This window comes from Canis lupus, chromosome 23, assembly GCF_048164855.1.
Source record: "Canis lupus baileyi chromosome 23, mCanLup2.hap1, whole genome shotgun sequence".
NCBI lineage: Eukaryota > Metazoa > Chordata > Mammalia > Carnivora > Canidae > Canis > Canis lupus.
This window is the reverse complement of record NC_132860.1, coordinates 8,009,371-8,037,259: the sequence shown is the minus strand read 5'-3', so window position 1 is coordinate 8,037,259 and position 27,889 is coordinate 8,009,371. Positions and strand designations below refer to the sequence as shown.

At 38.1% G+C, this 27,889-nt stretch overlaps 1 protein-coding gene across 2 annotated transcripts in view; it reads left to right on the top strand.

Annotated features, from left to right (window-relative positions):
* NELL1 (neural EGFL like 1) overlaps positions 1–27,889 on the top strand; it is an 817,686-nt gene that overhangs the window by 141,910 nt on the left and 647,887 nt on the right. For both annotated transcript variants that reach the window (XM_072793772.1, XM_072793771.1), the window contains exon 5: positions 14,251–14,347. In XM_072793772.1, coding sequence (XP_072649873.1) covers positions 14,251–14,347 — 97 coding nt within the window. The remainder of the gene's footprint in view (positions 1–14,250; positions 14,348–27,889) is intronic.

The following is a 27,889-nucleotide window of genomic DNA, read 5'->3' as shown; positions in this document are numbered from 1 at the left end:
ACTTAGAGTGAAAGATTGAGTCCATAGCATGCTTGAAAATCCATGGTACTCTAGCTCCGTGATGCTTTTCCATTCTCCTCCCTCGTAGACTTCCCTGCCTCTTGTGCCCTAGTCACATCTGAGTCCTTGATACTGGTTGGACACATCACACACGCTCCTCCTGCCCTAGGGCCTTTGCATTAGTCCTGCCCAGTATACTTTCTCTTTGTATATTCTCTTGACTTGCTTCTTCACTTTCCTTATTCAAATGCTGTCTCGTCAATGAAATACATAAAGTAGGAACCCTCCCACTACATTGTACACTATTCCTTTTACTCTTCTATTTTCTTCACATTTATCACTTTATTCGGTTAAATGTTTGTACCTTTCTCCCAAGATGACAGGGATTTTCCCTATAGCAGTATCTTTAGGACTTAGCACAGCGCCTCACCCATATTAGTAACTATCTGTTGAAGGAAACAATGAATGACCACAATATATTAGTGCTTTCATATTTAATATACTCTTAAGCTCTTTGAGTTAAATGTGCATTTCGTTAAAAATATATTAAAGCAGATGTTGGATTTTTTCAGAGCCACCAAATGGCTGAGAAGTGGAGTTACCTGGTCCGAGAAGGCCTGAAGGGCCTAAAGGATAGGTGTGAGGATGTTTTGCAATAGCAGAGGACTGCTAGCCTGGTTGGAAGTGCTGCTGGGTCTCTTTCTTATTTGGGAACTGACAGTGATGTGGAGTCAGGTGAAACAGGAGAAGTGGAGTAGAGGGCATAGTGAGAAAAAGGACCAAGAATTGCCATCTTTTGAACAGATACTGCAGCCAGGCCCCGTGATGTTATAAATATTTTATTTCAATATCACCTAGGAGACCTCTATCACCTCTTTATTTGACCAGAGGTTAAATGATTTTGCCAAACTCGACTAGCTCAGAAGGATTAGAACAGGACATTGTGGCCCTGCAATCTCATTGGTGGGAAGGGAAAGGTGAGGCTTAAGGAAGTAAGTAGCTTAGGGTTCTCTTCAGGTCTCTGGTTTAATAAACAGCTATACATCTGGAATATTTAGACTCAAATAGTAAGTTTTTTAGAAAGTATTCGTCAAGCCTGACCCCACCTTGAACCAGTATGACCAGATTTCTATAGCTGAGGCTCTTTTTGGCTCTTCCAAATGGCACGATTTCCTCCTGTTTTGCTTAGATGCCCCAAATCCCTCTGGTTCAGAGGCAGGCTTTGGGTCTGCATGGGGTCAGAACTCAATATAGAGGTAGGGTTAGGGCCCAGGAGTGTGGAGTGTCCTGTTCGTCTGCAGTGTAGTGACCTGTGCCAATAATTGAGTTGAGGGTGAGGGTTAGGGTGAGGCTCAGTTCTTGGTTGGTGTTCTGGGGTCCCCTGAACTTGGAGCTTGGCTCAAGTAGTCCCTCAGATTTCTCTAGCTCTGGCTCTTTGCCACTCTTCTGAATGGTATCATTATACCTGTGTTGCTTGTGGAGTCTTCTGGTATCCTCCAGGTGTCCCAATACCCTTGGGGTTTGGAGCCAGGCTTTGTGGAATGGTTGGGTAGAACCCAATCTAGCATTAGGGTCAGGGTCAAGGAGCATGCAGGGTCCTATCTGCTGGCTGTGTGGAGACAGTTTGGAGGGCTGAGTTAAAGGCAAGGGTTAGGGTGAGGCTCAAAGTCATGGTTAGTGTTCATGGGGCCTCTGAACTTGGGGCTTGGTTCAGCGGTCCCTCAAATTTCTCCAGCTCAGGCTCTTTGTGGCTCTTCCAAATGGCAAGATTTCCACCTTTCTTGCTCGCCAAGTCTTTTGGTGTCCTTCAGGTGTCCCAGGTTCCTTCAGGTTCAGACCTAGGCTTTGTGGCTGAATCTAAGGTTAGGGTTAGGGCCCAGTAGCTTGGAGGGTCTTAAAGGCTTGCAGTGTGGAGACATCCCCAGAGGGCTGAGTTGAGGATAAGGGTTAGGGTGAGTCTCAGTCTCTGGATTGGTGTTCAGGGGAGCTCTGAAGTTGTGGTTTGGTTCAGGTGTCCCTTGGATTTGGTCCCTGAGCCTCCAGCTCAGGCTCTTTCTCCTCCTCCAAATGGCATGATTTACTCCTGTGTTGCTTGCCTAGGATTCTGGTATCCTTTATGTGCCCTAAATCCCCTGTTGTTTGAAGCTAGGCTTTGGAGCAGGGTTGGGCTAGAACCTAATCTAGGGTTAGGTCCCAGGAGTGTGGAGACCTGGCCGGAGTACTGAGTTGAGGGTGAGAGTTAAGGTGAGGCTCAGGCTGAAGGTTAGTGTTCAGGGGTCACTAAACTTGAGGCCTGGCTCAGGTGGACCCTCTAATTTCTGTAGATCAGGCTCTTTGCTGCTCTTTGGCACATTTTCCTCCTATATTGCTGGCTGAATCTTCTGGTGTCCCTCATGTGTCCCAAATCTCTCTGGGTTTAAAGCCTGGCTTTAGGGCTGGGTCAGGTCACAATCTAATCTTAGGTTAGGGAGTTTGCAGCATCTTATGTGCTGGCAGTGTGGAGACCTGCCCCGAGGACTGAGTTTAGGGTGTGGATTAGGGTGAGAGGTTCAGGTTCACGGTTGGTATTCATGGGGTCCCTGAATGTGGGATTTGGCTTAGGTGGTCCCTCAGATTTCTTGAGCTCAGATTCTTTGTTGCTCTTCCAAATGGCACTATTTCTTCCCATGTTGCCGCCTAAGTCTTCTGGTGTTGCTTAGGGTGTCTTAAGTGTAAATATTTGTAAGTCCCATATCTAGTATGAGTTAAATGTCCAGAATAAAGAAATTCTACAACTGTATAACAAACTCTGTTCAAAAATGGACAAATTGTGTTTGGACATTCATCTTCTGAGAAATGTCTAAATAGAATGTGTGAAGATCCTCAACATTCTTTAAGGAAATGCAAATCTGAATTACAAATACCACTTCATTCCATCAGGATGGCTATGATTTAAAAAGGAAAATAACTGTTGGTGAGAATGTGGAGAAGTTAAGAACCCTTGTACATTGCTGGTGGGAATTTAAATGACATAGCTGCTATGGAGAGGTTTAGTCATTTGTCAAAAAACAAATGACCCAGCAATTCTACTCACAGGTATATACTCAGAGGAATAAAAGGCAGAGTCTTGGACAGATTGTTGCCTACCAGTGTTCATTGTGGCAATTTTCACAACAGTCAAAAGGCAGAAGCAACTAATGCCTATTAACATATGAATGGATAAACAAAATTTAGCACATAAATGCAGTGGAAAGGAATGTGGTCCTGGTGCGTGCCACAACATGGATGAGCTTGAAAATGTTTTACTTAGTAAAATAAACACCAATGGACAAATATTCTGTGATTCTACTTGTATGAAATATGTATAGTAATCAAATTCATAAAGACAAATCGATTAGAGGTTAATGGACTAAGGGTTAAAAGAATAAGGAGTCATTGTTTAATGTTTGCAAGGTTTCTGGTGTGATGAGAAAGTTTTGAAAATGGTGGTGGAGGTACAACATCCCGAATGTAATTAATGCCACTGAATTACACACATTTCAATGGTTTAAGTGGCAAATTTTATGTTAACAATTTTACCAAAACTTAGTAATATACCCACCCAAAGCATTGAAGGATGTCTTTTAAACAGATAAATTGTACGTGAATTCTATTTCAGAACTTAAAAAGGAAATGCGAAATATCAAAATCCAAATCTGCATACTGAGTGGGCTTATCATAAATCTGGGAAAATTGACCAGTAAAGTCAGTGCTGTGGTAGATCCTGGTAAAATTATTAAATTTTAAATAAAACCACTGTCATGACTTCAAGACAAAAAGACCTTATCACTTACAAAGAAGAAATTCAGATTGGCATCAGACATTTTGACAGCAACACAGAAGGCAAGACAAAAAGATACATTTTCAATAAAACTCGAGGAAAGATAGTATGAGAAAGTCTTCTCACTTTGACAGCTGAATTCAGTGTTGGTGTTTTATGTGGTCATGTAAGTGCTAGGAAGGTGTCTCAGACCAAGGGACCAGAAAGAGTGCAAGAAACTTCCAGGACCTGCGAATAGGTCAGTAGTGCTGTAGTCTTTGTAAAGTCAAGTGGAGACTCTTAAAGCCTTAGATTTAATCGAGTAATTCATTTATTTATTCAGTTAATTGATATTTCTTGAGTATTGGCAATGCTCAGTGATGTGTTACTGAGAGTTGTGAGTCAGATCTATATGAAAAGGTGAGGGGGAGATTAAAGAGACTAGGGAATGCACATACAAATTCCCATTTATGCATGGAAATGTAGCATGGCATTTACTTGAATAATGTAATTCTAAACATCCCCTTTCAATTCAAAATTTGCATTTCGACTTTTCCATTCCATTAGAAGTGCAGGTGGACAGTTCTTCCACTTAAAAGGCAGAGGGAGCCAAGCCAATATATCCATTGGGTAATCACATAACAGTGGAGAGATGACTGTGTCCAGCATCTGATGAGACTGACACAAGTGCAAAAATAAATGAAAACCACTTAAGTGTATATTCTGTGTCTGGCACTGGTCTGGGTACTGGGGAAAATACCGCAGCAAGCAAGAGCTGGTTTTGGCTTTCAAGTTGCCCACACATCCATAAATTTGATGACATTATAGGGTGTAAGCAAGGGTAGGCACCATGATGGGGTGAGATGCTCACAAGTTTTATCATCATATGTCCTGGTAAGCAGGCATCCAAAGACTTCTGTTCTTCATTTGAATGTAGGATTTTGATTTTCAGTGTATCTTCCTATACGTTTTCATGCTAGCTAAAACATTTAAGTTGTAAGTAACAGAAATCAACTTGAATAGTTATAGCAGGGTTATAAAAAGATGACCAGATTCTCTCATGGACTGAATGTAAGGAAGGGGATGTAGCTGGATTACTGGGAGGAGCTGGAAAACCAAATTCAGGTGGTTTAACACCTTTTTACTGAACCATTTCACATCAGTATTGGGCAACAATATTCAAAGCAAGTACTTCACAGTATCATGTTGAGCCAAAAAAAAAAAAAAAAAAAAAAGTCAAGCAGGTGTCATTTTCTTAATGTAAAATGTGAGGAAATAATCTCAGGCAGATGAAGTCCTTTTTGTCCTAAGGCCACATCTCATGTGTAGTGGTTAAACCTAGAATTTAGAGTAGAAGCCTTCTGATTCTTGGACATTTTCTTTTCCCATTTGTCATCTTTAAAACATACTTTTTTTTTTTTTACTAGTATGCCAAAATTTCCCCTTAGGGATTCCCTCACCTTTTAAAATTTTTTGTCATTCATTTTGACTTTGAAATTAGACTCACTTGCATGTCCTTGTTGATAGGCTTCTTTGAGACCTCTCTGAAAACTGGCTTGAATTTACACTGTATGACCTGAACATGAAGGGGCCTCCAGGAAAGGGGATAATTAAAGAGATGAGTGGGAGATCTCTGTTGTTTCAGTGATTTTCTTATTATCTTCCATGAAATGCCTTCTCAGAAAAGGCCATTAATAGTTGAAATGATGAGACACAGTTTGAAAGGGATTTGAAACTCCATCACATACTTTCTGAGCTTGGAGTTGTAGCCTCATTGTTTTCCAAACTCCAATTTTTCCTCCACAATGAACAATAACTTTTTGATTAAACAGCTAGAAGTTACTATTGAATGGCTCACATTTAATAACAAAAGTCTTCCTTCAGAACAGGAAATTTTATCTAAATTGCTTTGCTCTTCTTTGGTGATTGTGAACTTCTGGAGTCTGACAGGACTGATAGCATGAAAAAAATAAAAATTTTTCTCAAGACGGTGATGATTACTTTTTAAAAGAGCTCCAAACTAAACGAATAATTCAGTGTGTTTGCTGCAAAGCATAAGTCAAGGCACATAAGTTGTCCCCTCTGTAAACATTATTAAAAAACAATCAAGTTTGTATTGACACATTTATATTGGGAAGACTATAGACAGCTACTGAGAGGAGAAAAATATGAAAGTACCACTTAGGCAAGGATCTTCTTCATTAGTTTTGTTTTGAAGAGGAGCAGCTATCATTATTCAGTGCTCTGTGCCAAGCAGGGTGCTAAATGCTCTATAAGTACCCCAACATCCATCCTCCCTGCCCTTGTACTGGCAACTGGAATCAACAAGGAGAAGGGAGAGAACCTATCAGTGTGTTTTGGCACAAAGTGAGGCAAAGAGTGTATCTAGAGGGGGTAAATGGAGCTATCCGACTCACCTTAATTTATATTCATAACATTTGCCACTATTTGAAATTATGTTATTTGTTGGTTGTTCACCTACACTGTAATGTGGGCTCCAGGAGACCAGGGATATAATCTTGTCAAAATTTGAGTGCCTGCCTGTATATTCTCTATCCATCCATCATCTATGCAATTATTAATGGGGCATGATCAGGAGAACTTTATTTATAGGTGCCCCAAAAAGATGGGATGCTGAAGGAGTTTTCTTTATACTGCATACTTGTTTGTGTTTTTAATTATCTTGAAAAATCTCTAGAAACAGACTCATGGAGGAGCTCCCTGACTTTACTGCTTGAGGGAACACAGTATCAAATAAGGCCTCCATCAGAGATTATTTTCTATGGTGAGGCCAGGCCAGTACCTAGAAGTCTGATTTTATTAGGAGCCTAGGAATCTGTGTCTTTGAAAAGCTTACGAGCCTATAAATGTCTGCCCGGGTTTGGGAGGGGCCTAAGGACCTTATTGGTGCTTTCCAAGGTTCTGAAAAAGTTAAAAGATCAAAGAATACAGATCCCTGTCTGCCTGAATCCTGGGAATGCTAATGTTACGGGTTGGTGTTGGTCTGTGATTGTTATCAAGACTTCATGGAGGTAGAAAAATAATACCCTTGTCCCTTAACGTAGCTGCTAGACCCTGATATATTTCACATGGATTGTTTGGAAATGGTCAATCATGAAGCCTTTGGGGAGACCTCTGTTTGCTCTGTGAAGCTTTAAAATGTTACACGAGGATGTCACCTACACTGTATGCAAGACAGATGGCTTTTGGGTGTTTAGATATTAATATAACAAGTAGCAGATGGACGTTGGATCAGAACACCTTCAATGTCCCTTTTGACCCTGAGAGTCCTGGTTACCATTGTGTGCTTTATATGAACAGCAGGCTTTTGATTTAACATAACATTTAAATTTCCATCTAGCTGAATAATAAGATGAAGTTAGACTAAATTATCACCCACTCTATAGTATCAGCAAATATTTTGGAGGCAGCTAGCCTAGGGTATAATTGAATGCTATAAGCAGTGCGTTTTGTCTTAACTCCTGGGAAACCTGAGACCAATGACTATGGCTTCAGTGTGCCATCAGTGGCAACACATAGGGAGTGATTTAGGAGGCTCTTACTCCCCTTTCCTTTCAAGTTGCTGCCCCTGTGCTCTTAATGAAATTGGAAAGCTGACATTGGGTACTGTTCTCTAAGCAGTTGAGACAAGTGGCTTAGATGAGGTTTTTTTATTTTTATTTTTTTTCTGAAAATGTTTTAAAGTGTCTTTTAGATTCTGAGAAGATAAGAGCATTGATCTTCCCTAATAACACTAACTTTTAAAAGTATTTATAATATACAGCATCGTTTTATTTAGATTATTTGTTTTATGGTCATTGAAAACCTGTGCAATAGGTACTATTTATTAAAAGTTTGAAGAAACAGAAGGCACAGGGTTTAGTAACTTGGCCCAGGTCACAAAAGCATAAATAGTTGAGGTAAGACACCAATAGAGGTTTACTGACTCTAGTCCAAAGATCTTTCTGTATTTTATTTTATTTGACCCGTCGTTGAATATTTGACTTTGTAAGAGCAGAATCAGTAGATGATTATACGGTAGAAACTCACACCTGGATTTGAATTTAGGATCCGTTATTTATTGAATGATATTAGACAGGTCATTTAGCCTCTGAACATCTGTCAATTGAGTATAGCAGTGCCTGACTTTTAGGGTTATTTCAAGGATTATAAAGTATGTAAAGTTCTGGCATTTACTCAAGGCAGCTCTTCTGACTTTTGAGGCAGTGTCTGAATTTGCGTTTTACTGTCCTTGCCAACTAAGCATCCTCCAGCACTGCTGGGACGCCCTTCAGAGACTGGAAGTTCATTGCCTCCCAAGGCTGTTACTTCCCTCTGTGTTTTCTGATTGTTAGAAAGCTTTTCCTATCTTGAACCAAAAGTGCCTCCTTGTAGCTTATACTTGTTGGTGTATATTTTACTTCTTTTAGCTACATAGGGTGAGTCTAATCCCTTTTCTACATGACAGTTCTCCAAATATTTGAAGACTTTATCATGCTCTTAATCTTTACTTCTTTAGACTCAATATGCTTTGTTCCTTCAGCCATTCATCATTTGATTTGGTTCACAAGGCATTCACAATCTTCCTAGGTTTTCTTTCTAAAGTGTGTCTGTTCAGCATCTGAGAAGTTTCTACAAGTAAATGTGATTATCTCCGGACAGATTGCCTCAGATTAGAATAGTTATCATATGGTACAGTTTAAGAACACAACATCATTTTTGACAGCCTTATGTTAGCTCACTGTTGACCAAAATGGCTAAATATTTTTCAGTATGTATTCCTGTTAAGTATTAGATCTCAGATTCTAAGAAGCAGTCTCCTAAGCACAGAATCTTTCTTTTTTCCATGTTAAATTTTGTCCTGTTTGGTCCTGATTCCTTCCTATTAATAATATAACCCTGATGGTATTATCCTAAGTCTGCTATGACTGAAACAATCACAGCAACTTCACATTTTCCCAAAAACTCAAGCACATCTGGTATTATACTGCCCGACAGAGCCAGTCTGACCCTGATCCATAGTCGGCATCATCTTGGGATGACATCTGAATCATGAACTTTTGGCAGCGAGTAAGAGTTGGTAAGAAATGGAGAGAGAGATTAGGGGGATAAAATATGGTTAAGAAGGGAACATACCTTGGTATAGAGATCTAGATGAGGAAATATAAAAGAGATAGTAAAATTTAGTTAGTAGGTAACAAAGGTATGACTTTTTAAAAAAATTCAGGTATAATTAACATACAATATTGGTTTTGGGTGTATAATATAATTAATTATGTACACCTAGTGCTCATCATAAGTGTTCTTAATTCTCTTCACCCATTTCACCCATCCCCCCACCCATCTCCTCTTGGGCAACCATCACATCTCTGTATTTAGGAGGTTTTTTTTTTTTGTTCATTTGTTTCTTCTATACATGAGTGAAATCATATGGTATGTCTGCCTCTGACTTCCTTTGCTTAACATTGTATTTAGATTCATCCATGTTGCTGGCTATGTCGTGTGTGTGTGTGTGTGTATCCATGGATAAACACTTGGGTTGCTTCTATACTTTGGCTATCGTTAATAAAGGTACACTAAACACCGGGGTGTGTGTTTTTTTTGAATTGTTTTCAAATTTGGGGGGTAAATTACTAGATCACGTGGTTTCTGTTTCCCACAATGCTAACGCTATCTTGCAGTCCCAGCAACAGTGCACGAGGGTTCCTTTTTCCCCACATCCTTGGCAACACTTACTATTTCTTTTTGACATTAGCCATTCTGACAGGTGTGAGGTGATCTCATTGTGGTTTTGGTTCACATTTCCCTGATCACGAGTGACGCTGAGCATCTTCTCATGTGTCTGTTGGCCATCTGTTTTGAAAAAAATGTCTATCCATATCTGCTGCCCATTTTTAATTGCATTATTGTTTGGGTTTTGGGCTGTCAAAGTTCTTCATGTATTTTAGATATTAAGATTTGATTTTGATGAGTATTTTTTAAGCAGATGAAGCTGGTCACCTGAGGACTTGATGGTCTCTAGGAAGACCTCCTCTCTCTCGAGAGAACCTCTTCTCTGGCAAAGTCTCTCCAGAAGTATGTGCTAATCTCATTTGAACACTGCTGCTCTTGCATTTACTGTGACAAAGGTATCTCCTTCCAGATTTCAACTTCGCTGCCTCTTCTTTGTTGGCATTTGTACTTACTTTGCAGCCAGCTGGCAAGAAACAGTTTGGAAACCTGCTGAGCCGTGCTACTGTCCTCCCTCCCGAGCTCTGTATGGATTTAGCTTGGAATTCAATTCGTACATGTTGGGGGCATGCTCTATTCATTCCTATAATCCATCTCCCTGACTAGTCTGTTTTCTCCTGCTTAAATGCCGGAGGTGCATTTTTTTAATTTAGTCATTTGCCGTCAGCTGGTTTTGTTAAACAGATGGCTAGGAGGAGACTGTAGAGCTCCTCTTTGGGCATTCCTTTCCTGTTTTCCTGGTACTATGTGATGCGTATTCCGTATTAGCAAATAATTAATAGCCAGGCAACCTCACACTACAAATTCAACAAGTAGCTCATCAGTGTACACTGTTGGCAAACCCTCCTGTCATGGTAAGTTTGGAGGTCGTATTTTGTAGATTGCTATGAATGCTCTGCTCAGCAATTGTCAGGACCAAGAATACTGCTAATGATACCATAGATGCCTTGGTGGTTTATTTTATTATTTATTTATTTATTTATTTATTTATTTGTTTGTTTGTTTGTTTGTTTGTTTATTTTAGTAGAGATCAAGAACTTTGTCCTCATATTTGTCCTATGATGCCAAGACTGGGAAGATTGTGTTATGATCTCCTTAACATAAGACCAAAGAGGGACTTAGCCTCCTGTGCAAGGCCATCATTACCATTCAGTGTGTGTGTGTGTGTGTGGGGGGGTACAGCATGAGAATTACCTCGTGTTCTGTATAGGGAACTTTCTCCAAGGCACACCGTTGTACTCACTAATGCCAGCTAACAGGCAGTGGAGGATGAGACTCTGTCTAGCAAGTGAAGGTCATTGCAACTTTCCTCTTGAGGGAGAATGTGAACATTTTTCTTCAATTCTAGGCAGCGCCCAAGATAAACCTCTTCATTTAGCATGTCATTTGGGCTTTATATTGTCTTATTGAACAGCAGCATAATACATGTTGATCCATATGGTTTGCATTGGAAATTCATTCTTCTATATAATTGGGAAAGGTACCGTGGAGTCCCTTCAGAGGTCTTTCTTCATCCAGGTAAATAGAAATCCAACATTCCTTCATAAGTAGTGTTGTTGAACCACTGCATTGCTTTGTGTTGAGCTCTGAGGACTTTATCTGTTAACAGGAAATTGAGTTCTTCATAGAATATTGACTGGTCTTTTAAGCAGATGAGACACTTGCTATGGAAGGCATTCTTAACCAAAGTCATGAATAAAGAGGGGTTGGTACCTTGTGAAGAAAATTACTGATGTGAGCCCTTGATTCAGTGAGTGACTTTCACAAGAAGTGTCAGTTACTCTTTGCATTGTTCATTCCTCTCAAGCAGTTTTTATGTTTGACTGGATGTTTAATTTTGCATGGTGTTGTATTATAAATGAGATACATGTTAAAATACCAATGTATACTAATGGTGTGCAAAATTCCCAAAAATTCTCCCAATATAGCTTAATAGGTAGTGCTTCGTTTGAGTGCAAGGCCTAGAAACGTGACTAAGTGGGAATTGGGTTTTCGTTGGCCATAAAGAAGGGTAGATTTTAGATGGTTGTAGAATAAATACATTATTGGTATCAGATAGCTTATGGGAATGTCATAAATTTGGACTGATTATAATGCAATCAACTTAAGCCCTAAATAGTGTGCTTATCCAAAAGACTGTGCTTGATCTAATTAATTTCCAAGTTACTGTTTCACTTGTTTTTCTGCCTGGCTTTGCTTTTAGCTAGTTTGAATCTGAGACATCTCAGAACCCTGTGAGGAGCCCGATGCGGGACCCTGGGATCATGAGCTGAGCCGAAGGCAGGCGCTCAAGTGCTGAGCCACCCAGGCGTCCCTTTAACACTGTTTTTAAGTTCTCTTCATCTTGTTATGTCTGAATCCAGTTTGCTGGTTCTGTCTGCTGCATGGAATTCTCCAGTGACGTCTGCCACTTGAAGTGAATGGACAGGGCTGGAGGGGAAGGCAGCAGCCAGCAGACCTCCCCTGGCATCAGGAGGGGGTCCTGATGGGGGCTGCATGACCCCAGAAATCAGCACACCCCTCTGACACAGGTACACTGTCACTGCCCTGCTTTGGGCTGATGGTTGAGAAAGCAGACACCTGAGGGCCCACTATTTTAAGGCAGAAGGAACATTTATGCGTGGTAAGGTAAGACATGATAGAAAGTTGACCTTTTTTTCCTTCTGGATCCTTCATGTACTTAGTAAACATTGGTTAGCAACCTTCTGGCATATTGAAAACCGAAAGTAAGCCTTGAAATTGAAAACTTTTCTCAGATGCAAATGTTTTAAAATGAAAGGTTCAGATAAATAGTTTGACATGTTTTCAATGCATTAGTAAAACAACCTCACAGAAAATTATGCTTCTGCTTCTTTTACCTAAATACAGCAATTTCTGTTTCGGGCCCCCTCTGAAATTTACCAACAGGGAACATAATTTTTGGATCGTTGTCTCCATAGTTCATAAATAATTTTGCATTCTGCTTTCCTCCAGTGAAAATTATTTTGTCTATACTTTCCCATATTTCATAACCTGGAATATTTGTCACTCTTAAGGATTGTAGTAAATTACAGCAAGCTGATCTACCACAATTTAGACATTTCACATTTGTCATAAATTTGGCTTGTTTTAGTTTTTTTGTGAATATTAGAAAAAGCTCATCTTAAAGGAAATATATCGCAGCTTCGTGGGTTAAAGCAGTTTTGACAGATTGCTTCATCTAAAATTGTTGATTCTAACGTGTGAAAGATGTTGCATTCGTGTGGGGAAAACATAGCCTGTCCTCTTAAGGGAGACTTAAATTCTCTTGGTTATGTTTTGAGCATCCATTTATAATGGGAAGATAATTAATACAGACAGACCAAATATATTTAGAGCTTTCTCTGTTGAGTACCTTGCATGTATTGTTAGGAAACAGCACTTTTCCAGCGGGGGAGAAGAGTCGATGGGCAGTGTGCTTAAGATACCAGGCTGCAGCGTGACTGCTCCCAATGGCAACATCTACTGATTCACTGGCTGTGACATGACTGAATGGTTTCTCACGTTTTGCCTTTTGCCAGCCACTGGAGGAACAGGTCCCTCTCTGGCAGGCGGCAGTCAGCTCCCATCGTGCGTGGAGGCCTGATGATCTGTCAGGCCTTCGGAAGTACCTGGAGTTAACTCCTCCCATAGCTGTTCTGAGCAAGGGCTGAAGAGTGCAAGGACTGGACAGGCCATCAGGAGTAATGGAAGTTCCCTGATGGTCTGTATGGCACCCCACCCAGAATCTTCTGAGCATCTAAGGTCAAGTTCAATTCTCAGGCAAGAGCCTCCTTCCCCTTCCCAGCTTAGAAGGTGCTGAGAGGCCCTTGCCTAGGGGTGAGGCGAAGGTCTATGATGAACTGGTAGCTGGTCGTTGCAGGGACTATTTCTAAATGGAGCATAAATCTCAGGATTTGTGACCAGGGCTTGGTAGGGCAGAGCAATTGAGACCGTTCCATTGTTGAGCAGTTTCTGTAGGTGCCTTCAAAGATCCTAGGGCTATTGCCTCCTTTGACTTAGTTATGTCTCCACCTATTTTGAGAAGATTTTTTTCATATATAGAACTTGCTTTTTTGCTCCATGAGGGCAGGATTTTGGATGTCTGGTTGATTGCTCTATCTCTTGTTGCCTCATGTGGAGCTTGGAGCATAAAAAGTGCTCAATAAACATTTGTTGATTGGATGATTTCAGTTATCTGATTTTGTGGACTAAGCATATCATGTGGGCACCCGCTCACTTGTTGAGAGGAGTATAGCAGGTGACTGTAGAAATGAGTAGCAGCTTGATAATGCCAGGGAGAAGCAGAGTGCAAAGGGGAGTGCACGGGCTTTGCAGCCAGACGGATGGGGATTCTCATCCCAACTTCACTGCTCCTTGTCTTAACTCGGTTGACCAGTTTATGTTCTCTGAACCTCAGCTTTCTTACCTATAATGTGGATCAATCCACTTTACTCACGTAGTATGTTGTGAGGGTCATTGCTCAGAGAAGATACCTAAGGCTATTATCTTCCCCCTCCTTTTGCTGCCAAATGGGTGAAAACAGAAAGCCAACAGTTACTGTGTCCACATGTTGTCAAGGAGTAGATCTCTACGTTCATATTACCTGAAATCTAAAACATGCCATTTACTGCCTCCATCTGTCTATACCAGCAGCTAATGCCATGAGTACTTCAAACAACATGCATACCTTTTTGTTATGCTTTGAGCCTCTTTATTAATCACTGTGTTCTTCGTCCCTACAGAATTTATGAACGCGTAATAGACCCTCCTGAAACCAACCTTCCCCCAGGAAGCAACTTATGGCTTGGTCAACGCAACCAAAAACATGGCTTTTTCAAAGTAAGCATTTCCTTCTATTTTTGCCAGGTGCTTTTCTATGTGCTTGACATAAATAAGTGTCACAGCGATTCTATGAAGTAGGTGCTTTGAAACTCGACAGAAGTCAAGTGACTTGTTCAAGGTCGCACAGTTCAGTCTCCGGCCAAGTTGGATGATGCATAATGTAAATGATCCTTCTAATGTTTCTTACTGACCTAATTCTGAGAGATGTAGGGTAATTGGTTTCCATTCTCAGAATCTTGGGGTGGATAGGCAACAAGTCTCAACTTCTGTGAGCTTTGGTTTTCTTACCTATAAAGAAGATAAAACAATAACTGCATTGTTGTACTTGATAGAAACAGGACAACAGTGGTGAAATGAAAGAAAAAACCTCATGAAATTTTAAAAACTCTTGGTCTTCAGCAGATTGGTAGACTTTTGCTTCTGGCAGTATGGTGGAGGAGATATTTCAAAAAAGTTCTCCTGCTTTGAAATGCCTTGAAATACTGGATTAAACGGAACAAAAAAAATCTTTTAAGACCCATCATTGCACTTAAAGAAAATTCTTGGAGGCGAAATACATGGAAAAAAGTAAAAACCAGAGGGATGTTTCCCAATACCAACAAATTAGAAACTTAAGTTTCTTTTCTGTTACTACAATTTGATTCAGATGTAATTGACCCATAATTATGTAACTTTAAGATGTGTGTTGTTGGATTTGATATACTTGTATTTTGCAAAATGATTATCAGCAGTGTTCAGTAACACCTCCTTTGCCTCACATAATTAGCATTGGCTTTTTTTTTGTCCTGAGAATATTTAAGATCTACTCTCTTTCAGATACATGATACAATATTATTCACTGTAATCACCACAGTGTACATTAGATTTCCAGAATTTACTTGTAATATAACTGAAAGTTGATATATTTTGACTAGCATCTCCCTAGGTCCCCTAACCTCTTGCAGTCAGCATTGCACTGCCTCTGAGTTGAGGTTTTCTAGATTCTATGTATATGTGATATTGTGCAGTATTTGTCTCTTATTTCCCTTTGCACGATGCCCTCAGAGTATATTCATGTTGGAAATGGCAAGATTTTTTTTTCCTCGTGGCTGAATATTATTCTATTGTATATATGCCACTACTTTTTTTTTAGCCTTTCATCTATTGACATATACTTATTTTTTCTATGTCTTGTCTGCTGAGAATAGTGTGGCAATAAGTATGGGGATGAAGATATCTGTTGGAGATAGTGATTCAATTTTCTTTGGATATATACTCAGCTTAATCCACTCAGATGTGGGATTGCTGGATTGTATGGTAGTTCTAATTTAAATTTTTTGAGGAACTTTCACAGTGGTTGTACCAATTTACATTTTCCCAGTGTACAAGGGTTCCTTGTTCTCCTCACTTGCTATTTTTTTCTTTCCGATGATAGCCATTTTAAGAGAGATGAGGTGATATTTCATTGGTTTTGATCTGCATTTCCCTGATGACTAGTGATGTTGAGCAACTTTTCATGTACTTATTGACCATTGGTATGTCTGTGGAAAAAAACTATTGGGTTCTTCTACCCATTTTTTAATCAGCTGTTTTGCTATTGTGTTGTAGGAATTTTAAAATACATTTTTGGATATTAACCTCTTACCAGATTACTGATTTGCAAATATTTTCTTCCATTCCATAGGGTGCCCTTTCATTTTGTTCATTGTTTCTTTTGCCGTGGAGAAGCTTTTTAGTTTGTAGATCTACTTACTAATTTTAGATTTTACCGCTTGTGTGTTTGGTGTCCAATCCAAAAAATGATTGCCAAGACCAATGCCAAGTGCTTTCTCCCTGTTTTCTTCTGGGAGTTTTATGGTTTCAGTCTCTTGTTTAATTCTTTAACCTAGTTCAAATTTTTGTGAGTGGTGATGTAGGAATCCAATTTCTTCTTGGTGTGGTTATCCAGTTTTCCCAACACCATTTATTGAAGAGACTATCCTTGTTGAATAGTCTTGACTCCTTTGTCAAATGTCAAACATGTATGTGCAATGGTTTATTTTGGGGCTCTCGATCCTGTTCTCTTGGTCTTATAGATCTGTGTTTTGCCAGACTGCTTTGATTATTGTAGCTTTGTAGTATGCTGTTGGCCCCTGAACAGGAGGGATTTGAACTCCATGGGTCTATTTACACATGCATTTTTTTTTATTTTTTTTAATTTATTTTTTATTGGTGTTCAATTTACTAACATACAGAATAACCCCCAGTGCCCGTCACCCATTCACTCCCACCCCCCGCCCTCCTCCCCTTCCAACACCCCTAGTTCGTTTCCCAGAGTTAGCAGTCTTTACGTTCTGTCTCCCTTTCTGATATTTCCCACACATTTCTTCCCCCTTCCCTTATATTCCCTTTCACTATTATTTATATTCCCCAAATGAATGAGAACATATAATGTTTGTCCTTCTCCGACTGGCTTACTTCACTCAGCATGATACCCTCCAGTTCCATCCACGTTGAAGCAAATGGTGGGTATTTGTCATTTCTAATAGCTGAGTAATATTCCATTGTATACATAAACCACATCTTCTTTATCCATTCATCTTTCGTTGGACACCAAGGCTCCTTCCACAGTTTGGCTATCGTGGCCATTGCTGCTATAAACATCGGGGTGCAGGTGTCCCGGCGTTTCATTGCATTTGTATCTTTGGGGTAAATCCCCAACAGTGCAATTGCTGGGTCGTAGGGCAGGTCTATTTTTAACTGTTTGAGGAACCTCCACACAGTTTTCCAGAGTGGCTGCACCAGTTCACATTCCCACCAACAGTGTATGAGGGTTCCCTTTTCTCCGCATCCTCTCCAACATTTGTTGTTTCCTGCCTTGTTAATTTTCCCCATTCTCACTGGTGTGAGGTGGTATCTCATTGTGGTTTTGATTTGTATTTCCCTGATGGCAAGTGATGCAGAGCATTTTCTCATGTGCATGTTGGCCATGTCTATGTCTTCCTCTGTGAGATTTCTGTTCATGTCTTTTGCCCATTTCATGATTGGATTGTTTGTTTCTTTGGTGTTGAGTTTGATAAGTTCTTTATAGATCTTGGAAACTAGCCCTTTATCTGATATGTCATTTGCAAATATCTTCTCCCATTCTGTAGGTTGTCTTTGAGTTTTGTTGACTGTATCCTTTGCTGTGCAAAAGCTTCTTATTTTGATGAAGTCCCAATAGTTCATTTTTGCTTTTGTTTCTTTTGCCTTCGTGGATGTATCTTGCAAGAAGTTACTATGGCCGAGTTCAAAAAGGGTGTTGCCTGTGTTCTTCTCTAGGATTTTGATGGAATCTTGTCTCACATTTAGATCTTTCATCCATTTTGAGTTTATCTTTGTGTATGGTGAAAGAGAGTGGTCTAGTTTCATTCTTCTGCATGTGGATGTCCAATTTTCCCAGCACCATTTATTGAAAAGACTGCCTTTCTTCCAATGGATAGTCTTTCCTCCTTTATCAAATATTAGTTGCCCATAAAGTTCAGGGTCCACTTCTGGATTCTCTATTCTGTTCCACTGATCTATATGTCTGTTTTTGTGCCAGTACCACACTGTCTTGATGACCACAGCTTTGTAGTACAACCTGAAATCTGGCATTGTGATGCCCCCAGATATGGTTTTCTTTTTTAAACTTCCCCTGGCTATTCGGGGTCTTTTCTGATTCCACACAAATCTTAAAATAATTTGTTCTAACTCTCTGAAGAAAGTCCATGGTATTTTGATAGGGATTGCATTAAACTACACATGCATTTTTTTCCGATACAGTACTATAAATGTATTTTCTCTTTGGATTTTCTTAACATTTTCTTCCTAGCTTTAGTGTAAGACTAGAGTACATAATACTTATTTTATAAAATATGTATCATTTGACTGTGTATGTTAATGGTTAGGATTATATCAACAGGTTATTAGTACTTAAGTTTTGGGGGAGTCTGAAGTTACATGTGCACTTTTGACTGCGTAGAGGATGGTGCTTCTAACCCCTGCATCGTTAAAAGGTCTAACATACTTTGAAATCTGAAAGTGTGATGCCTTCAGGTTTGTTCTTCTCTTAGCATTACTTTGACTATTAGGAGTCTTTTGTGGTTCCGATATAAACTTTAGTATGTGTGTTCTTTTTTTGTTTCAAAAATGCCATTTAGGTTTTGATAGGGATTGCACTGAATCTATAAATGGGTTTGGGTAGTTGAACATTTTAATAGTATCCCTCCAATCCATGAATATGGGCTAGGTTTACATTTGTTTGTGTCTATTTCAATTTTTTAAATCAAAGTTTTGTAGTTTTCATTGTACAGATTTTTCTCCTCCTTGGTTAAATCCTTAAGTATTTTATGGTTTTTGATGCTATTGTGAATGGAATTCTTTTATTTCTTTGTCAGATATTTCATTGTTAGCATATAGAAATGCAACTGAGGGCAGCCTGGGTGGCTCAGCGGTTTAGCGCCACCTTCAGCCCAGGGCCTGGTCCTGGAGATCTGGGATCGAGTTCCATGTTGGGTTCCCTGCATGGAGCCTGCTTTTCCCTCTGCCTGTGTCTCTGCCTCTCTCTCTCTCTCTCTCTCTCTCTCTCTCTCTCTCATAAATAAATAAATAAATAAATAAATACATACATACATACATACTTTAAAAAGAAAGAAAAAGAAATGCAACTGACATTTGTATGTTGATTTTTGTATCCTGCAGCTTTACTATTAGTTTTCTAAGTTTTTTGGTGGAATAGTTGGGGTTTTCTTTTTTTTTTTTTTTTTTTTTTTTAGTTGGGGTTTTCTATATGTAAAGTTGTATCACCTGCAAAAAGAGTTTTACTTAGTTCTTTCTGATTTGCTTGCCTTTTATTTCTTATTGCTCTGATGAGGTCTCTTATTACAGTGTTGAATAAGAGTGGTGAGAGTGGGGTGCCTTTGCTTTGTTTTTCATTTTAGAGGTGTAAAACTTTTAACTTTTCACTCTTGAGTATGATGTTAGCTGCAGGCTTGTCATACATGGCTTTTATCATGTTGAGCTTATGTTCCTTTGCCCAATTTTTTGAGTCTTCTTTTTGTGAAAGGAAGTTGTATTTTGTCAAATGCTTCTTCTGTCTATGAGATGATCCTATGGATTTATCTTTCATTCTGTTGGGATGTGTCTCATTTATCAATTTGCATATGTTGAACCATTTTAGCATTCCAGGGATAAATCTTACTTGATCATGATGTATGATTCTTTAATGTGCCCTTGAATTGAGCTTGCTAATATTTTAATTCTTACATCTACATTCATCAGGGTTATCGGCCTGTAGTTTTCTTGTAGTATTCTTATCTGATTTTGATATCAGGATAATGCTGGTCTCCTTAAATTAGTTGGGGACTTGGGGAAGATTTCTTCTTCTTCTTTTTTTTTTTGAAAAGTTTGAGAAAGATTGGTGTTAAATATTTGGTAGAATTCACCAGTGAAGCCATTTGGTCCTGGGCTTTTCTTTTCCTTTTTTAAAAAAATCAAAGCATAACTTAACATAGAACAAAATTCATTCCTTTACATACAGTTTTGAGTTTCGGAAAATTGATATAGTTATGTAAACACATCATAGTAAAGATAAAAGGACCATTCCATAAATTTCATAAGTTCCCCTGTAATGCTTCTGATTGATCTCATCTTCCATGTCCAGCAACTATTGATCTGTTGTCTGGCCCTATAGTTTTACCTTTCCCAGAATGTTCTATAAATGAAATCATGCATGTATGTTGAGATGCACCCTTTGGTGATTCATTTTTCTTATGGTACTCTAATTCTTTCCAAGGATGTACTAAAGTTTTTTATTCATCCCTCAATTCATGGACATTTAGGTTGTTTTGAGATTTGGGCATTTATGAATAAAGCCACTTAAAATGCTTGCTTACAGGTTTTTGTATGAACAAAAATTTTCTTTCAGGTATGTAGAAGTGGGATTGCTGGACTGTATATGAAGTGTATAAGAAAATGCTGGTGTATTTTCCAAAGTGGTTGTCCTAGTTTGCAACTGCACAGCAATATATGAAGTCCCAGTTAGAGCCTTAAATTTCAGCAGTCTGTAGTGGAATGGGAGGAATGTCTTAGATATCATGAAACATTGGAAGATGGGGCAGAAAATTCTAAAACAAAACCACAACCTAGAAGACTACAACTTAAGAGAAAGTTTAGACAGAAGAGTCTACTACTTAGCCATGGGAAAGCAGTCCAGTAGCTGGTCTTTCTCCACCTCAGTTTCTCATAGGAAAAAGTTGTTCCCTGGAAAGAATTTGATATCATAGTCCTGACATCATGCGGCCTTGAAATTTGGGTTTATTTCGCCAATGAAGCTTAAAGAAACTATCTTAAAGTGGTCCTTGGTTGGGAACCATGGGATTCTGGATGAAGAAAATAAAATTATCTTTGGGGAAAGGTCTCATTCTGTGCAGACTTCACAGATTCCTACAGTTTCATGCAAATAGGATTTTAAGTTGTATGAGTGAAAGTTGGAAGAAGCAACAATTGAATTAGCCCTCAAAGGGCTACAGAAATAGGAATTACAGTATAGAGTTTTGAAAATCCCTATGTTTTAAAATGTTTAAAGAAACAAAGTAACGAATCTGTGAGGAATAGAGAATATAAATATGAGGGAAGACCAAAGAGAACTTCCAGAAATAAATATAGTCATTGAAGTGAGAAAAAGCCCTCAGTGAACCCACTAAACAGTAGATTAGACACAGGTAGGAGAACATTTGCAGAATAGAAAATATTGTCAAAGTAATTATTCTAATTATAGTGTGAAGATCAAGGAAGATAGGAAAGAGATTAAGTTGTAGAGAAGAAACACAAATAGAGGAAAAGATTCTATAGATGTTTTTAGTGTGTGTGTATTCATATATATCTTTGAAAACTCCTGAAGGTAGTAGGATATATTTTGGGTACTATTAGAAGTATGATGGCTAAGAATTTTCTAAAATTAATAAAAGAATATCAATTCTCACTATAGCAAGTATGATGTAGTCAAAGTATATATTAGCTATTGCTGTCTCTCAAGAAACTTAATTATTTTGTAAGCTTCTGAGATTTTTATTTAGGTCACAATTCTTCATGTTGATTGGTTGAGTTTTCTGGTCTGGCCTGACTCTGCTGATATCTACTGGGCCCTCAGGTATGATGGTCATTTGGCAGGTGAGCAGGGGCCAGGATGGTTTAAGATGCCTTGTCACATCTCCAGTAGTACGCTGGCTGTTGACTAGTGTACCTCAGTTCTCCTTCATATGGTTTCTCATTCTCTAGTGGCCTAGAGGCTTCTCCACATGGCAGTCCTAAGATTCCAAGTGTAAGAAGAGAGCAAGCCCTAGAATATTAGTGCTTTTCAAGGTTCAGCTTCCCTTATATTTTTGGTAATATCTTATGGTCCAAAGCAAGTCATAATCAAGAGCCAAACTCATAGTCAAGGGGTAAAGAAAAAAATTCCACCTTTAAAGGACTATTCTGCTGTATCACATTGCAAGGATATAGACGGAAAAAAGGGAAGAATTTTGGAACACTTTAATCTATTACCAAGTAAGATAAATGGCCACACTTAGATATATTACTGGAATAGCAGAACCCTAAAGACACGAAGAAGATACTGACAGTAACCCTTAAAAGGTAAATTTTCCACACAAGAATAATATAGATTGAACAGTTGGATTTTAATCAGTAAAAGCAGAAGTTAGATGATGATAAAAAATGTTCCCAAAGTTTTCAGAGAAAATAACTATTTCAGAGAAAATAACTCCCAAATGTAGTAGTATATACCCAGCTTAATTATCATTTGAAAAAGAGCATGAAGAATTTATAGACAAAGCTTTCAATTTTATGACCAATAGATCCTCACTAGAGAAACTTTGCAGAAGACAGACATATAAAGTACAAGGGGACTTGATGAACAACTGGAGAGTATAAATGAACCTTAATCATTGCTTGATTAAATAATGCCCAATAATTTTGGGGAAAAAAATAATAGACAAAATGGTGATGGGATTATCTGATTTAAAGTACCATAAGGACTTGTATTCTGAAAATGAATAGAGAAATTGGCTAACTTTAGACCAAGTTTGCATGTTAAAAATGTAACATCAAAATAGAAATACGACTTTCAGAGTAAGTATTTGAGATTTTTTTTTTAAAGTTCTATCGACTCAAAATAAGGCCAGAAGAGAAAAAAAGTTAGGTAAAATTCCAGTTTGTAATATTTACTATCAAATTGAGTGATTTACACTTAATGGTTAAAAGTAGGAGTACTATATTGGATTGATAAAACTCAAATCCTGATGTATATTGTTTATATAGAGACAATTAAAAATAAATATGCATTCTTTTGTGGCCATTGCTGAGGCTCCAGTGGCCAAAATGAAGTGTGGTCCCTTAGTGACTTCTGACTGAAACGAGAACTATAAAAGGCATTTCAGTGCCCCTTCCCACATTCCCAGGCAGGTTCTGTCTTCCTTCCTTCCTGAAGAGCTGAGACAGAAGTACACCGTGTGATCTGACAAGAGGATGAAATACAGGTTGTGTGAGGACAGTACAAAGGTCAGCAAACTGGCAAAGTGGTCCAGGTATATAGGAAGAAATCTGTCCTCTACACTGAAAGAGTAGAGCAAGAGAAGGCTGACGACACAACTGCCACATGGTGGGCCTTCCCCCTAGCAAGGTGGTTATCACTAGACTGAAACCAGACAAAGACCATCAGAAGGTCCTTGAGTGTAAAGACAAATCTTGCTAAGTAGGAAGGAAAAGAGCAAATATAAGTTAGAAAGAATTGAGAAGGTGCATGAATAAAGTAATCCTACATAGGCCTTTAACTTGTGAAAATGAAGGATTCCTAGGGCAGCCCGGGTAGCTCAGTGGTTGAGTGCCTGCCTTTAGCCCAAGGTGTGATCCTGGAGTCCCGGGATCAAGTCCCACATTGGGCTCCCTGCATGGAGCCTGCTTCTCCCTCTGCCTGTGTCTCTGCCTCTCTCTGTCTCTGTCTCTCATGAATAAATAAATGAAATTAAAAAAAAATGGGGAAAAAAAGGATTCCTAAGTGTTGATAGTGTGGTGGCTAAAGAAACAGGCTAGACTAAAAAGGAAGCTATAGAATGCTCTGGCCCCCAAATTTACCACATAATATACCATTTTAAAGATGCATACACCTGATTTTTAAAACCTAAAAATATACATTGCAGCATTACAGAATATTCTGGAAGGAGGGTCTTTTCACTATGGGGTGTTAGGTCAGCTGAATATCCCTATGGGGAAATAGCTAATCTTGACCTCTCTTTCACACTACATGCAGAATCAATTCCAGGAGATTATATATCTGAATCTGAAAGGTAAACTAGTAAAACTTAAAAAGATAGGATAGGAAAATATCTTTATGTGACCTTGGTAGGAAAAATATTTCTTAACTGAGACGTAAAGTAATAACTACAAAGAAAAAGATTGATATATTAGAATATGTTAAAATTCACAACTTTCTTTTTTCAAAATACATGAGAGTTAAAAGGGCATGCCCTTGAATAGAAGCTATTCAAAGTAGTTATATCCTATGAAGGCAAAAAAGGCAGAAATTAAAGGAGTAAAATATCCAACTTAAGATGCCAGCAAATGGAAACCAGAATAATTATAAGAAAGTAAAAGGCATGAGAAAATGAGCGTGTAAGAACAGAAATGAGAATAATGAGTAGGGTACAATAGACAAAATCAAGAAAGCATAATTTGGCCATTTGAAAAGACAAATTGAAGTTTGAGCAAGAAAAAGGAAAGAAAACATTACAAAAATAAAAATACTGTGAACGTTAAAACAGCAATCACTAATTTTTGTAATGGAAAAATTAGGGAAAACTGGACAATTTCCGAAAAACATGAATTATTAAAATGGACTTTAAAAATGAAAAACTGTCTTAGAATCAATAACGTATCCTAAAGGATTCATGACTCCAAATCTCCGTCAGTTAGCTTTCAGTACTCCGCAAATGGACTCGAGGCTTAATGGTTTGAAACAGCCAAAGTATTTAGCTTTCAATTTTGAGCTTTGGCACTTTGGGCTGAGCTGAAGGGTTCTTCTATTCTGAGCGGGTTCACTTATGTATTTTCGGTCAGCTGCTGGTTTCTGGGGGCTAGCTGTCCTGGAATCGACGTAGCTGGGACGGCCCATCTCTGTTCCTGTGATCTCTTATTTTCTAGCAGTCTAGCCCAAGCTTGTTGACATGGTGGCTGTCAGGGTTTCCAGAGCTGGAGCAGAAATGTGCACCGTCTTTTGAAGCATAGGCTTGCAATTTGCGCATTATTTTGCTACATTATATTGACCAAAGCAAGTTGTAGGCCAGATTCAAGGGTATGGGAAATATTTTCCATCTTTTGGATGCGAAATACTACAAATTCCTATTGCTCAGGGCAGCAGTCTAGCAAAGAGCAAAGGATTGTGACCATTTTTCACAATTTACCATGTCTCTCCACCAAATAACCACTGGGTTCAGACTGTTTTATAGACTGTTCAGACTTCTCTAAGGAGGTGATTCCAATCTTATATAAATTCTTATGGAGAAGAGAATAAATGAGAACACTATCCAATACCTTGATTTCCCAACTGGACACGGGTTTTGTAAGAAGAGAATTGTGTTAAGCCAGTTTATTTTTGAACACAGATTAAAAATTGTAAAGAGGCGGGCAAGTCAAATATAACTGTGTCTATCTGGACATATGAGAGAGACCAAGTTGGTTATTTCAACAATACAAGTCTATTTTTATCAGTAAATTAATAAATACACATTAAACAGAAAAATCTATGGTTAAATCAAGAGGCACAGAAAGTACTAGATAAATTCAGTATTGACTTGTGATAAATTCTTAGCAAAATAAGAATAGAGGGGAAATTTGATTAAATTGGAAGTGTGCATAAACAAAAAATCATATTTATGGTTTAAATATTAAGAGAATTCCTATTAAAATCTGGAATCTTACAAGAATCTGTATTACCATAATTTATTTTCAACATGATACTATAGGTCCTTTTGGCAAAAAAAAAAACCAACCAACCAACCAACCAAATAGACCCTAAAACAAAACAAAACAAAACAAAACAAAACAAAACAAAAAACCCAACCCTTAAGGAGTATTAATTAAAAAGTTATTCACAAATTATATGATTGTCTACATAGAAAATAGGATTCCCAAGTTATTAGAATTACTAAGAATGTTCAGAAAGATCGCTGGATATAAAAATCAAAGACAAAAACCAGTTGGATGGCTGAAAACTGTAGGAGCAACAAAATTGCAGTAAAATAGAATATTTCCTTTATAAAATAAAGTTTAGTGATTAGGAACAAATCAAAATAGACTCAACAATTACGGAACAAATTAAAACCTTTATTAAAAATCATTCGAGAAGACCTAAATGAGGACATGTATACTATGTTTTTGGAGAAGGCGGCTTAAAAAGGTCACTTCTTCCCAAATTGATTTCTCGATTGAATGAACTTGTAATAAATTCCAACAGGATTTTATTTTCTGACAAAATATGCAAGCTGATTTGGAAGAGTAAAGACCAAGAATAGTATTTTTGAAGATATAGAAGGAATGACTTTTTCTTTCAGATATGAAGGCTTATTACATACAGTTTTAACTATCAGCAGAGTTTATCTATGCAAGGTTTGGCCAATAAACCAAGAGAATAGCATGCAGAGGCCAGAAAAAGTCTTTATATGTAAAAACTTGGAAACTTGATACATGACTACTGAAGTGGCATTCCTGATTTATGAGGAAAAGATGTATTCGTCAATAAATGGTTAGAAAAATCATTGATTTGAATATTTCACGTATATATTGATTGATGTAGTTGATTTTTGTGTATAGGGTCAGGAAAAGCTTTAATATGTTTGGAAACCTTACACACAAATCAATTACAATTACAATTGAATTAAGTTCCTAAATGTGAACTTTGCAAGTTTCAGAAGACAACATGGGAACCACCACGTTTATGATCTCAAGGTAGGAAAGAATTTAAGCAAAAACTATAAAGCTGTTAAAATAATACTAATTTAACATACAAAGCAAGTTCAATATGTTTAACATTGATCTTGGCAACCAGATCAATTAGCAAAGAAGAATAACCATTAAACAAATGCTGAAACCAGTAAGCTCATAACTAAGAAATCAGGCGAAAGATATAAAAAGGCAGTTTTCCAAAGTGGAAACATGTGAATAGCCAATGGATTTATTAAAAGGAATTAAATTTCAGTTGTTATCTTGTAAATGCAAATAGAAACCATTATGCAATACCATTTCTTACCCATTAGCCTGGCAAAAGTGAAAATCTGATGATGCTAAGTGTGGGGGAGGTTAATCAGGCCACTGTGATGGAAACTTGCATTGGTAGAGCCACTAAGAGGGGAAATTGGGAGTTTTGTATAAAATTTAAGGTGCGTGTATCTCCGAACTGCAACCTCTGTACACATTGAAGGAACTTAGGTACACAAGAAGATATGATGTACAATCATCATCACAGAAAATTAATTTCAAAAACTTGAGGGTAAAACATCTATCAATAGGATAATGTTTAAATAAATTGTAGAATCATAAATAAAGTTGCAGGAGAAAACTACGCTATGAAATAATTGAAAACTGCAGAATATTTCAGGGGCACCTGGGTGGCTCAGTTAAGTGTCTGACTCTTGGTTTTGGCTCATGATGATCTTGGGGTCCTGAGATGAAGCCCAAGGGGTCAGGCGCTCTGCTCAGCGGGGAGTCTGCTTCCCTTCCTCTCTCTCCCTCTGCTCCCCCCCCATTCCTGCTCCCTTTCTAAAAGAAATCTTAAACATTTCAATATATTGCTTATTTATACATCCAGATAGGTAAAAAGATAAATGTGTGGGAATAAGCACTAAATTCACAAGAATTTACTTCTGAGAGGAAGGAATGTGAATTAGGGATGGCACCTAGAAGGTTTTTCAACTATAGTGATATTTTAGTTTTAAGCTGGGTGGTGTATTTATAGGTGTTTGCTTTATTTTGCTTTCAATCCTTTTGTGATAAAGACTCAACATCATTTTCAGGGTGATAATTCATATATATATGTATTTATGTATGTTTATATATGCATATATACCTGTATATAAACATGTGGTTTTTCCATGTTCCCTTGTTTTCCATGTTTCTAAGAATTAAAAAAAAATTTGTTCAGATGTCTTAATTCTAAAATTACTCACATTTGATGCTCTTTCTTGGGTTGTAGCCAGTTACTTCATAGTGAAGCTGCTTTTCTTGGGTGCCTTAGGTCATTCCCAACTCTAAAAAGACCTCAGAATCACATTGGAAGACTTTAAATTTCAAATTCCTGTGGTTACCTTGACTACTTGAGTCTGAACTGTAGAGTTCAATAATTAATATATTCTTAAAGTACTCTTACTGATTTTGATTAAGTTTGAAGGCTCAAGTATGAGTGCACTGACCTAGTGACATGTGTTGATGGTCTAGATTAGAGTTTGACTTTGGTCTCTAGGAAGATCCCATGAAATGTAATATATGGTCAAAAATTAGCTTTTGTTTTAG